Raw genomic sequence first — 13,833 nt, 5'->3', positions numbered from 1 at the left:
CACTTGAACCACCGCCCAACTTCTGGCTTTTTGTGGCAGTGAACTGGAGTTAAGAGTCTCATGGACGTTTATGCCCAAGATGATTTTGAACCGTGATCCTCAGTCATCAGCCTTCTGAGTAGCTAGAATTACATGTGTGAACTGGCTCCTGGCTCTCTTGTCTCTTTAACATACCCCTTCCATATTATTTTGTGAGCACTTTCTTTACATTCTGGCTCTACAAGATGTCCCAGGCCCATCTTGTATATTTCCTACCCTGATGTTACAATGGGCTATTTAAGGTTATGAGTACTGGGTTTCAACTGTTTTTAATCTACACATTCTAAACTCATAGACAAGAAAACTGTGAACTGGAGAGTTTCAGAAACTCAAAGTTGCTCAAGGTGTCCTACATCAAAATTTCTGAGTCAAACATGAGTTCTGCATAATAATGAGTTATAAATTTAAATTATAGGCTATGCATAAAGGACTTCAATTAATGGGGTAGAATGTCAAACTAGTCTACTTCTTCACTGGTGTTTGCTTACTCTAAGTTCACAGACTGATGAAACAGTAGAACATCATTATGAAGCAGCCTCTGTTATCAAGTAATTCACCAACTTTCAGAACAAATTCAATGTAAAGCAAAGTAGTCATTTTTATGAGTGATTTTTAACCTACATGTATCACTCACTCACTCACTCGAATCCCAGGAGATGAGCTCAAAAACTTGCCTCCATGTTTTCCCCCAAAACTCTAAGAGTGACAAATTGAGTTAGAGTTATATTACACCTGTTTTCAGAAGCTTGTAAAATACAGTAAAAAAAAAAAATCACTCAATACCTTCCGGGGTAACTGCAGAAGAAATACACCAATAATTAAACATCAGTGCTGAGTATTTGATATGCAACAGAGACTTACACAATTAGACCCTGGTTGAGTTTTGCTGAAAAATGTATCCCTGGTTACATATCTTTGTATGTCAATTAATCTTACCAATACAAATAAAAATTTGCTAGAATATAGATCCTCAGTGGAACTTTCTAAAATCAAGGTTCCCTTTCTACTCATTTAGCATGTCTTTACTAACCATCTTATTAGACTAATTTTCAAGATCAAATGATCTACGGTTATAAACATCAATGAAGTTTTATGAAGATTTATGGAGCAATTTCCCTTCACATGAGAACCAAACCATATATAAAACAAAAACCAGTCAGTTTCACAACAATCATAGAAGAATTCACCTAAATCAACAGGGCTATTTCATATGTAAAGGAGCTAACATGTTTGAGAAATTAAAAGCTTTGCCTAACGTGCACTGCTAGTTAATTGATGAGACAGGACTAAGTTCTATAGTTTTAAGACTAGGTTCTTTTGCTACACTCAACTTTGTATCTGTGTATCTCCTTGTAAATCTATAATGAATAATGGATTATATGTGTGGGTGGATGGGTAGATAAGACAGATGTGCCTGTGTGTGTGTGTGTGTGCATGTGTGTGTGCGTGTTTGTGCGTGTGTGTGTGTGTGTGTGCATGTGTGCATGCGCATATGCGCGTATGTATTGCTGTTCTACCACTTGAGCACACCCCCTCTGGCATTGTGATTAATTAAGAGGGGTTCCCTGAGGCTTTTCTGGTTGAGCTAGCTTTAAATTTAATCCTTCACATTTCAGTCTTTTGAGTGACAGATTACAGGCATGAACCACAAGTGCAGGCTAAGGATTTGCCTTTTTTTTTTCTCATCAGGAATTTGAACATGACTAGAAATAGTACTTATTACCTTTACTACCTTTTTCACTGAATTTATGTCAGTTCCCAGTTTTGGCAAACTACTTATTTTTCTACATATTTTCTAGCCAGGCACTAGAGTTAGACACTAGAGAAATGGGGGAAAAGAGATGGTCCTTCCTTTGGTAAGTTCTCAATCCTAAGTTCTCATACAATACCTTCCTTAAAAGTCTCCTCTGCTTATTCTTTCTCCTCCTACTAACAACAGAACAGCATTTCTAGTAGATATATGTGACTCATAAATGTGAAGTATACTAAAAATATAAACACATTTTAATTCAATATACCCCCAAGTTGTTATAATTACAACAAATATTCAATCTAAAAATTACAAATTGACTATTTTATGGGATACTTAGTCTCCAAAATCTACTGTGTAGTTTACACTTGTAACTTGTCTCAACTGAGACCGTTCACATTTCAAGGGCTCAATTGTCACAAGCTGCTACAGCCTGGACTACACAAGTCTTAAAATACTGGAGTGTCGCAGTTCTCAAGTCTTTAGATTGGCTCTTTTCTCTATTTAAATGCACACATTAGTGAGATGAAATAGTTTCACAGCTTCAAAAGCATTTATATGCTATGGTAAATCCCAAATTGATATGTGGTCCACATCTCCTCTTGGAATTTCAAATTAATTCACCCTTTGTGCTAAACAAACTCCTATAGTAAATGTCAACTCTATTCTTCTAGCTAGTCAGGGCAAAAACCAGAATCAAGCTCAACTCCCTTCTGTCTTTTATATACAGCTCACCATCTATAGCTTTAAAGTCTATCTAGACCTTGACACTTCTCACCAGTTTTTCATTGCTGTTGTACATCAAGTAACCAGTATTTATTACCCAAATTATTGAAACTACTTCCTAATTTTCCAACGACTCCCTACAATCCAATAATCTATTCCTATAGGAACAAGAATTTTACAACCTAACATTCTGTTCCTCCTCAGCTTGAAAACCTTTAATGATTTCCTACCGTACCTAGAATAAAAGACAACAGCTTATAGAGATCTTCAAAAACTCTATTAGATGTGGCCCATTAATCTGACCAGATTGCCAATTACACTGTCCATCATTTATGCTGCTCTGGCTTCCTTGCTGACCCAGAATATCCAGAAACACTTTTTAAGCATGACAGCTTTTCTTCTTGCCATTCCTTCTACTTGGAAGAATTCACAGGGATTAATTCCTAACTTCATGTTGGTCTTTGCTCAAGTAATCCTTATTTAAAACTGTAATACCCCTAGTTTCATCTTTTTTTTTTTTACTCTTCCTACACTCTTCTCCTCTGTTTTCTCCACAGCAGAAACTCTGGGCTGGAGGCCTGGCTCAAGTAATAGAGTACCCAAGCAAGTGAGTAGAGCACGTGTGAAGCCGAGAGTTCAAATCCCAGTGCTGGCAAAGGAAAACAAATTACAAATAGAAAATCCAGTGTGTATTACAAAACAGTAACTCAAAATATGACCTTACTTAAAATATACAAAAAAAGTTAATGTGCAATTTAAGTGATTTTTTTTAAAAAACAAAGTTATAATCTGTGGCTCTTGGCTATAGAAAATTTAAATTAACTAAGAATGTTCAATAGGATTTCATTATTTAAAATTTATATTGACACATATACACAATATTAAACTTCAAACTCACATACATAAATACACATATGTACTACACATATATCTGAAAAACTTCAATTAAAGAAAGGATCTTCATTCGATCTTTATCAAATATTTGGTTTAAAAGCTGTAATAAACAGAATTAGAGAATGCAATATATTTATAAAATATGATCCCTGCCCCAAATACTGAGCATCATAGATTTCAGATGATTTGCCAACAGGGGTTACAATGTGACTGGCTAAAATGCAAAGCTCACAGCCTTGAGTCCTCACGCCTCACGCTACGCGCTTCCCACTGAACTGTAGTGCTTCTCAACTATGCCAACCATCGCCTCATAACCAGGTCAATTATGCCAAATGCCCATAGCTCTAAAAAAAGGAAGGAAAATGTATGCAGCTTGCTGTAAAATCTATAGTTCAGGCAAGAGAAAATAGACATAGACATCCAACAAGCAGCATAGCATATGTATCAGAACTGTCACAGAGGTATTATAAAGAATGAGTGAAAGAATTCAGTGCAGGATGCCGAGCATGATGGTTTATATTTCATTCTTCAAATACCTAACAACTCACAGGGTTTATATGTCTTCAGAACTGTGGACAAATTTCATCTTTTCACTGGTGAAAATGACGTACCTCACGTTCCATGCAGTGGTAAAGTCTGGGTTTAGAAGGAGCAGGGTGCACGTGACATCTATCAATTCTAAAATAAAGAGAACTCATATTAAAAACAGTCCTGTCCTTCCATCCCTGATACCCCTTTGTTCTAAGGTTCTCTCCATCTTTTCTTCCCTCTCTCTCTCATTGCAATCATATGTATCTCATATATTATTAAGTTTAATCACAGATAACCTGTTAGAAGTTATTAGGGACACAAAGATGTTCCTCAAGACTTTCTTCTATTCTGGTAAGTATAACTCCTTTAAATGGTAAGTATAATTCTTTTAAAAGATAATGAAACAATGTTATGTCAATAAAGGATAATCTTGTCATTCTTTTACAACATTTTGGCACTACTTTTATAGTACCTTCAATGTCTAGCTTTCTGATTTAAGATGGGGTCTGGCTAATGTTTTGCCTGGGATGGCTTTGAACCTAGATCCTCCTGATGTTTATCTCTTGATTACCTGGGATTACAGATGTGAGCCACCATGCTTAGATATAATTCTATTTAAAAAAGAATCAATGTGACAGATAAAAACACCTGTACTTTGTTTTAACTTACATATTTAATTTATGTAATTTTTTTCTATTTATAGTTCATCTACAAATACCCTACTCATAGTCACTATTTATCTGTCATAATCTTGATAAAATTCCTATATAGTCACATAAACTCCCTAAGAGTATCTATAAAAGAACTAAATCTATAAAACGTGCACATATTTTTAATTTTACTGAAACTGAAAATAATTCTACAATTAGGATTATTACTCTAGGAGCCTAATACTAAATTTGATAATCCTAAATTATATTATCAATTAAATAAAGTAATAAAGACAATAGTATAACTCATGTAGCACTTTTGTGTACCAGATGTGCACTTTGTGCACATCACTTCTTGAGTTTTCATGATCATGTTCCAAGATATTCTTATCCCACTTTATAGACAAGGAAAATCTGTATTACAAGTTTAGGGAATGTGCTCAGAGTCATCCAATTGCCACGTGACTACGTTAACATCTGACTGCCTTCAACAAATGGTTATAATGTAACTGAAATGTGTGTGTACAGAAGTAAAGGAGGTATTTTCAGGATACAGGAAAAAGATAAAAACCATAAACTAAGAACAAATGTAAGTACATCACAGTGATTTTAAAAAATTCTAGTTAATATCAAAATCAATTATTTCATTCTCACAGCTTCTTAATGAGAAACATTTTTATTTTGAGCTCATGATTTCAAGACTATCAAGCATATTGTAATTTTACAAACTTGAGTACAAACAGCAGGATGAGTATACATTTTTACCTGCATTCAAGTTACAACATTACAAATTATTACATGATAAACACGGTATGTCTACAAATAACAACCTAATTAACCTCTTTATGCTCTTAATTTCAATAGTTTTCAGCAGTAATTTAACATCTGACAAGAAAAACAATATTATCTTCTTTACCACTATTCAGTGAATCCCACAAATATTTCAACTTGATAGTTGATGTTGATACAACCGGCAAAGATTAAACTTTAAAATATTAAAATTCCCCCAGAACTAAAAGAACATAATTATATACAAGTCCTGATCTTGGTCTTTATATGGTTACCCTCTATTGGAGCAACATACAAATAATTATATAAAGCAAAATGAAGTAATTATGAAGTAGAAGCATATACCACATCTTTGGAGCCTATGAAATAGGAAGCTGCAACTAATTACTACTGGAATACCCTTAGGAGATTGTAAGTAAGTCAGTAGAGAAACCACAAACCATGGAAAAGTATGACATACAGTGCATTCTCAAAGAGATCATGGCAGCAACAATGTGACTACAACACGCAGTGCTGGGAAAATACACTAGGAGATGAAGCCAACAATGTGACGACAGCACGCAGTGCTGGGAAAATACACTAGGAGATGAAGCCTTCTCAAACCAAGTCCAGATCTCTTATCAGCCTGCCTCCCACTACTTCCTTCACGTGTTGGCTACTATCAAACTGCACTGTGCTCTAAACATACCCTCTGCTGCTTGCTTCTCTTCTCTACACATATTTCAGTTTTACCTGCTTCCTTGTCTTTCTGCCAGAAATGTCTTCCTATGTTCAAATATTTAAAAAATAATTTTTAAAAAATAATGTTTTTTACTTGGTTTACATCTTCATAAAGGCTAGCTCTCTGATCTAACACAGAAGAAATCCTTTGTCTTTTTTTGTATGTACCTTCCTCCCTCCCTCCTTCCCTCTCTCTCCTTCCTTCCCTCTCTCCTTCTCTCTCTTTCCTTCCTTCCTTCCTGCCAGTCCTGGGGCTTGAACTCAGAGCCTGGGCACTGTCCCTAAGCTTCTTTTGCTCAAAGGTAGCACTCTACCACTTGAGCCACAGTGCCACTTCCAGCTTTTTCTGTTTATGTGATGCTAAGGAACTGAATCCAGGGTTTCTTGCATTCTACCACTAAGCCATATTTCTAGCCTGAAAACTTTGCTTCTTAAATAAATATTATCTTCTTACTCAAGTAGACTATATATTAGGGAGGCAGGTCCTCCCTAATGCATTTTCAGATTGTTCATTTACTCAGCAGATTTGGTGAGCTTCTGCAACAAACAAGGTACTGAGCTGGGTGAAGATGAGTAAGTGAGGATCTCTGCACAAAAGAAATGCCAGGTGAGACTACAGTACAAACAGTGATAAAAATACAGGCTTCAGAGCCACACCCTTTGGGTTTGAATCCCAGCTTTTCCACTTACTATTAAAAACATAACTTCTTTGAATGTGTCTCCTAAGCTGTGAAATGAAGACAATGACAACTTCACAATGTTTTGAGATTATTCCATTTCTCCATAGCTATCTGACACACTGGAATTGTTTTTTTTCTTCATTCTCCCAAGTTTATTTTATATTCTTTTTCCCAAGTATTTCTTTATTGCAATTATGAGATATATACATTTCACAATACTGTGGCATAGTTATATTTAGCTAAAGTCACAAAAAACCTTTTGATCTTTACAATGCTAGTCATTATTATTTATTTTTTTGCCAGTCCTGGGGTTTGAACTCAGGGCCTGGGTACTATCACTGAGCTTCTTTTGCTCAAGGCTAACACTCTACCACATAAGCCACAGCACCACTTCCAGCCTTTTCTGTTTATGTGGTACTGAGGAATCGAACCCAGGGCTTCACGCATGCTAGGCAAACACTTGACCACTAAGCCACATTCCCAACCCAGTCATTATTATCTTAATCTACATTGCTTATGAACTCTGTAACTGTTATTGTTAAATAAGTTGTTAAAAAATTGTTCAACTAAAACTACAGCTAATTAACAAATAAGAAGTATTTTCATCTTTAATCAAAGAGGTTCTTCTTATAGTGAAACTGTCTAAATGTATAAACCTCAAAAATGAGGGCAGCTTTGTACATGATGAGAGAGCTATGGAATTTTTTTATGTATTTTTCAAAAAGCTGCTATACTACTTGTGTAAACTGGTACTTATGTCACTTGGATTCTCCTTTTCTATATTAACTGATAATTTCTTTACTTTTTTTTCTTGCTAATTCTGGAGCTGAATTTAGTGCTTCATATTCTTACTTGGTTTGCCTACGCATGGTTGGTGCTCTACCACTTGAGCTAGTCCAGTATTTTGCTGGCTAACCAGAGACAGTGTTGCAGACTTCTGTCTGGGCTGGCTTTGAATTGAGATCCTCTTGATTCAGCCTCCTGAGTAGCTAGGATTACAAGCAAGAGCTCTTGGTGTCCGGCTTGTTTATGCTTTTAACAAAACTCTCCTCTCTACTCCTGTTAAGTGGAAGCAAACTCATTTCCATGAGAAACTTCAGCATAGCAGCAGTAGGCCATTACTACAGCAGACTTACTAAATAAACATCATGTGTTAGAAACACTTAAGAAGCTATAGCTTTGTTAAGAAATTAAAAAAAAAAAAAGATAAGTGTTGGTGGCTCACACCAATAATCCTAAAAATTAAGGTTTGAGGCCAATATGGGCAGAAAAATCTACAAGACCTTTTTTTTAAAAAAAATAAATAACCGGGCTGGGAAGGTGGCTCAGTGGTAGAGTGCTTGCCTTGCATGCATGAGGCCCTGGGTTCGATTCCTCAGCACCACATAAGCAAAAAGAAAAAAGCCGGAAGTGGTGCTGTGGTAGAGTGCTAGCCTTGAGCTGAAGAGCTGAGGGACAGTGCCGAGGCCCAGAGTTCAGGCCCCACAACCGAACCCCAAAAAAACAAAAACAACCAACAAAAATGAGGGCTTTAATTGGTACAAGTAACAGAGTGCCAGCTGGGAAAAACAAGCTGAACATGTAAAAGACCCTAAGTTTAAGTTCTATTCTAAAAGAAAAAGGTCACCTTGAGTTATAGAATACATTATTAGGATTTTGGCATGATCAAACATGTAGACACTGACATTCTGAACTATTTTTTAAATTGTCAGCTACCTATTCTTGGCTGTAGGAAACTAGGATTACAGGTATGAGCTACAAGTACCTGGTTACACTTATAATACTACACTTGTAGTACTATCTACATTTTAAAGGAAGAACATTTTCATTCAATAAGTTCTTTTAGATGGAGTCTCATAGACTTTTCTGCTCAGGCTGGCTTCGTAGCATGATCCTCAGACTCATGAGTAGCTAGGATTACAGGTGTCAACCATTAACATCTAGAATAAAACAACTTCTTTTTCTCAGAAATCTTGACTTTTTTTTCCCTTTCTTTATCGTGATTGACCTCTGTGTTCTAACTGCTTTCATTCATAAGTTTGACACAATAGCATTATATTAAGCCAGCATTTTCAGATATCTTTTTCCATCAAATCAAAAGGTTGGACAGAAATACTGATAGTATACAATGTGAGTAGAGTACAACACCAAATATTATAGATTACTATGCTTTTTCCAACCTTATGGATTGAGAGGTTCTGTGAGTCTTCCTAGAGTTTTCAAGACTAAACTGTATGAATAAGGAGAGGGAGCAAAGCTTCAAATACAGTGCCTAGAAGCACGAGAAACAGAAATGGAGAGGAGGACTTGGAGGGTCTCTGGAAGAAGGTGGGTGGGGCTGGCACACATGAATGGGCAAAGCCAGTGTTGGGAAACAATTACAGGTTTTGACTTTAAAAATTCCTATTGTTTCTTCTCTACAAAATAATCATTCTACCCTCCCTTCACCTTTGTATGTACTACTCCATTTCAAATCTATGTGTATCTGAATACAAATATAGCTTTATTTGGCAAAAACTAATTTGATGAATTCATATGTCTAAATTTCTACCTCAATGTTCTAAAACATATGACATGGTGATAAAACAATTAAAGATAGTCTAGCAGAAGATAAATACCTTTATACTTTAGATTATACTTAAACCTAATACCTTAAAGGTCAAGCCGCAAAAGGTCGTGCCATTATGACACGTTTAGGTATAGTCTTCTATACTTAAATGCATGTATCAGATGACTAAACAAGTGAAACAATCACACCGAAAATATTCTCACTGCCTCTTCAAATCAGGTGTTTTAGTGATCTAAATAAGAAAAGGTGCTATCAATCTAGGAAGATAGGCTATTGAGGACAGTATTAAGGTATTCAGGAAGTCAGTATGTATGTAGTACCTTCAGCAATACTCTTCTTCATGTTTCCTACCCCCAAAGACATTGTCACTCAACTGTAAACTTCACTCATCTTTTAACCCCCACAGTACTCAGAACAGCTTCTGGTCTGATGAGGCCCTTGGTAATGGATCTCAAACTAGTAGTTAAAATTCTCTAGGAAACAAAGTTCTTGTTCAAAAATCAGTCCACCAGCATACTAAGCACTTCTGAAGGTATGTTGAAAAAGAAAGCAGCTTTATGAAAACAAGGGAGGACACGATTTTAGGTAAGCACTCCCCCCGAAAGACAGTAAAGAACAAACATAATTTGTCTACATAAAGGCTTAATTTGGGGAAGTACTAAGAAAAAAAAAAGATGAGGGAAAAAAAAAAAGCCGGAGAGAAACTTGCCAGCTATTTGCATTTAGAGGGAATAAAAAGTTGTAAGAATATAAAGCTTTGAGAGTGGAGGGAGAATAAAACAAGTAGGGTATAGAAACACAAGACCCAGTCACAAGTCCAGAATCGTAATTCCGTCTCCATCCTACCACTGACAGCCCATGTGAAAATGAAACACAGGACTAATAAGAGATTATTAGCTGCCGTAAAGAGTTGACTCAGAGAAAAAGGAATTGTTGGGCTGTTTTTTTTAGTTTTCTTTTTTTCATTTCAGCATAGAAAAGAGATTCCGAAGACGGGAGTTTGATTGGGATTCAGAGAGAATTGGCATGTTCATAAATCATCAGATGAGCTCACAGTGTAACTACTTCAATCACACCTCCAGCATCTCCTCTGGACTGCTACATAAACAAGTGCTATTGCCCACAGAACGTTAAATGTGATCAGAGATCAGTGACTTAGGCTGAGAGGGAATTTATTCTTCAGTGGTACTCAAATATGTTGAAAGCCATAGGACATGATCTTTAAATAAAGTCTTGCAAATTGCCTCACTACATTACTAACAGGTGGAATCAGAATCGCTCTGGTTGCAGACGCTGGCCTGGAATCCTGCCTGCGGCATTTTTTATATAATACTGTAGTTGCAAATTTTGAAAACTAACGATCTGGTAGAAACTCCTCGCTTTCACAGAGGTTAAGCAGCTGCCCAGGAAGGGAGGAGAACAGCCTAAACCAGAAGCCAGTAATGCCAGCACCCCAAGGGCTCTTCCCACTCTTTTCCATGGTCCTAGGAGGAAGCTGAGGAGGAGGAGGAGGTGGTTACTCACCGTCTTTGTTCAGCCACTGCTTTCTTGTTCTGTATAAAAGGAGCTTGTTGTGGACGTAGGGTAAAAGGAACTTGACACACCAACTCTCCACACCGAGTTTATTTTCAACCAGGACTATGGGACTCCGGTTATATCTTGCTTCAGGACATGGGATCAGGCCAATTTCATCTCTTAATATATAAAACATAAAGAAGATTTGAAGATAATTCTGGCCTTGTCACAATTTCTCTAATTCCAGAGTATTTTTAAAGATCCACGCTACTTCTCTTTCTAAAAAACATGGCTGAGAATTTCAGCTTACCTCCTGCAGTGTTAGAAATGAAAAACGAACATAAGCCAAACAAACAGGTTTGTTGGTAATGGCAAGGGAACTGGGAAACCACTATGCTTTACTACACTTTATTCATAAATGACAGACCTTATCTTCGGATGGCAATTTCAAAACGCCATTCAACATTGTAAATTCACATACCCTTTGACTTAGCAATAAATGGGACACAGTATAAATAGTTGACAATGTAAGACTGGTTGGTAAAAAAGAAGTTTAGCCTGCCTGTGTGACATAGATTTTTTTTTTGGGGGGGGGGTCCGGTCGTGGGGCCTGGGCGCTGTCCCTCAGCTCTTCAGCTCAAGGCTAGCGCTCTACCACTTGAGCCACAGCACCACTTCCGGCTTTTTTCTTATGTGGTGCTGAGGAATTGAACGCAGGGCCTCATGCATGCAAGGCAAGTGCTCTACCACTGAGCCACCTTCCCAGCCTCACATAGATGTTTAAAAAAGAAAAAAATTACTGAGAGCCTGGCTCCAGTGGTGTACTCCTGTAATCCTAGCTACTCAGGAGGCTGAGATCTGAGGATCTCAAAGCCAGCCCAGGCAGTAAAGTCTGTGAGACTTTTATCTCCAATAAACCACCAGAAAATGGGAAGTAGTGCTGTGGCTCAAATGGTAGAGCTCTTGCCTTGAGCTAAAGAGCTGAGGGACAGCGCCCACCCAGACCCAGAGTTCAAGCCCCATGAGCGACAAAAAGAAAAAATTACTCAGAGCAAATAACTCAGAGCCAGGTACTGGTGGCTCACACCTATAATCCTAGCTGAGAAGGCAGAGTAAGGTCTAAGGATCATAGCTCGAGGCCAGTCCAGTCAAGAAAGTCCATGAGACTCTTGTTCCCAATTAATCACCAAAAAAGCCAGAAATAGAACTGTGGCTCAAGTGGTAGAATACTAGCCTTGAACCATAAAGCTCAGGGACAAAGCCTAGACCCTGAGTTCAAGTCTCTAGATCCAGCACATGCACACAGAAGTGTGTGTAAATACACACTTTGCCATTCTAGTTTATAAAGATCTGTAAGAGGAATGTGGAGCATGCTGGGCAAACATCTGGACAATGACTAGTATTTCAAAGTATGTTTTTGTAATTATATTTGGTGAAGCTAACCTGAAATCTAACTCATTAGGACAACTACACATATGATAACTACATACTGGCACTTTCTAGTGTTCAGTGTTAGTATCTAAAGTAGAGCACTACAAAAGTAGCTAAAAATAGTTTTATAACTCAGTCTATGATTCTGTTCTCTGAGATCTAATAACTACTTAGAACACTTCAAAAAACTGTAAGAGCTAAAAATGTAAATGTTATAGTAACAAGAATAAAAGGATTCTGGCTTCTGAGTATAATCTGTTTTGGGAAAGTTTTTGCTGTTGTTCTGTTTTTTATACTTAAATCCCCAGTGTAAAAGCTGTCATGTTCACTAGTTGTACTGGGAATAAAATGTCCAAGTACTAATTTGGTATCTAAATTACGGGACAAAGCCATCTGTACAATTAAAGCAAAAAACAAAAAACAAAACCTATTACTTTGGTTGGCTATCCCTATTCCAAGGATAAGCATACATTACTAAATAAACACTTCCTAAAAGGCTGATTATCCTTATACTTCAGTGAGATTTAAATAGCTTTCAAAGGCTACAACTTCTAAACCTTACAAAAGAGCATTACCTCTGATTTTCTTCTACTACAGTGTTCTGAAAACAGCCTGGACCATCCATCTATCACTCTGGGCTCTACAGACCTCAGTTTTCTCAGCTGTAAAATGGTGGGACTACATTATCTCTAGTAGAGGAAACGGGCAAAAGCTCATCCAGATTTCAAATGCTATGACAGAGAGAAACTTGCCAGCTATTTACATGTAGGGGGAATAAAAAGTTATAAAAAATATAAAGCTTTGGAGGGGGGACATGAAAACTGGTAGGGTAAACACAAGACTGTCACAAGTCCAGAACTGTAATTAAGTCTCCATTCTACTACTGACAGTGTATGTGAAAATGAAACACAGGACTAGTAATAATTTTCCTGTTCATTATAAAAACCCAACAATTCCATGTGGAGAATGTGGTAAATTATGAAATGCTAGACAAAGATGAACAACTGTACTGTCATTTTTTTAAGAGCCTGAGATCAGTTAGTAAAGCTCCTTGATTAACAGGCAAAGGGAAGCAGAGGTAAAGAATGTTAAGCCTTTGTTATTTGAGCCTGAAGACACATAATGTGTTGCTGCTTCCTAAAGACATAGCCTTTATTTTGTAAAGACACGTGTGTCACTAAGCTTCCAAGTAAATACTTTTGACTTCAGATCTCTGTGAGCATCCCTTAGGTCAGAGTCTACTGTGTGTGTGTGTGCGCATGTGTGTGTGTGTTTGTGTGTGTCCTGTGGCTTCAACTCAAGGCCTGGCCAAGTGCTCTAACCACTTGAGACACAGCTCTGTGAGTGTGTGTGTGTGTGTGTGTGTCCTGTGGCTTCAACTCAACCTGGCCAAGTGCTCTAACCACTTGAGACACAGCTCCACTTGTGGCTTTTTGGTGGTTCATTGGAGATAAGAATCTCATGGCTTCTATCCTCAGATCTCAGACTCCTCAGTAGCTAGGATTATAGGCATGAGCTGATGGTGCCTGGCTATGGTCC

The 13,833-nt window shown here is 37.3% G+C and overlaps 1 protein-coding gene across 1 annotated transcript in view; it reads right to left on the bottom strand.

Moving 5' to 3' along the window:
* Ptar1 (protein prenyltransferase alpha subunit repeat containing 1) overlaps nt 1-11,059 on the bottom strand; it is a 30,975-nt gene extending 19,916 nt beyond the window's left edge. Inside the window, exons 1-2 of the mRNA XM_013018400.1 lie at nt 10,873-11,059; nt 4,021-4,087 (exon numbers count right to left, since the gene is read on the bottom strand). Of these exons, the coding sequence (XP_012873854.1) occupies nt 4,021-4,087; nt 10,873-11,059 (254 nt within the window). The remainder of the gene's footprint in view (nt 1-4,020; nt 4,088-10,872) is intronic.
* Between the last annotated feature and the right edge of the window lie 2,774 nt (nt 11,060-13,833).

This window comes from Dipodomys ordii, unplaced genomic scaffold, assembly GCF_000151885.1.
Source record: "Dipodomys ordii isolate 6190 unplaced genomic scaffold, Dord_2.0 Scaffold40, whole genome shotgun sequence".
Classification (NCBI taxonomy): domain Eukaryota; kingdom Metazoa; phylum Chordata; class Mammalia; order Rodentia; family Heteromyidae; genus Dipodomys; species Dipodomys ordii.
This window is presented reverse-complemented; position numbering and strand designations above follow the sequence as displayed.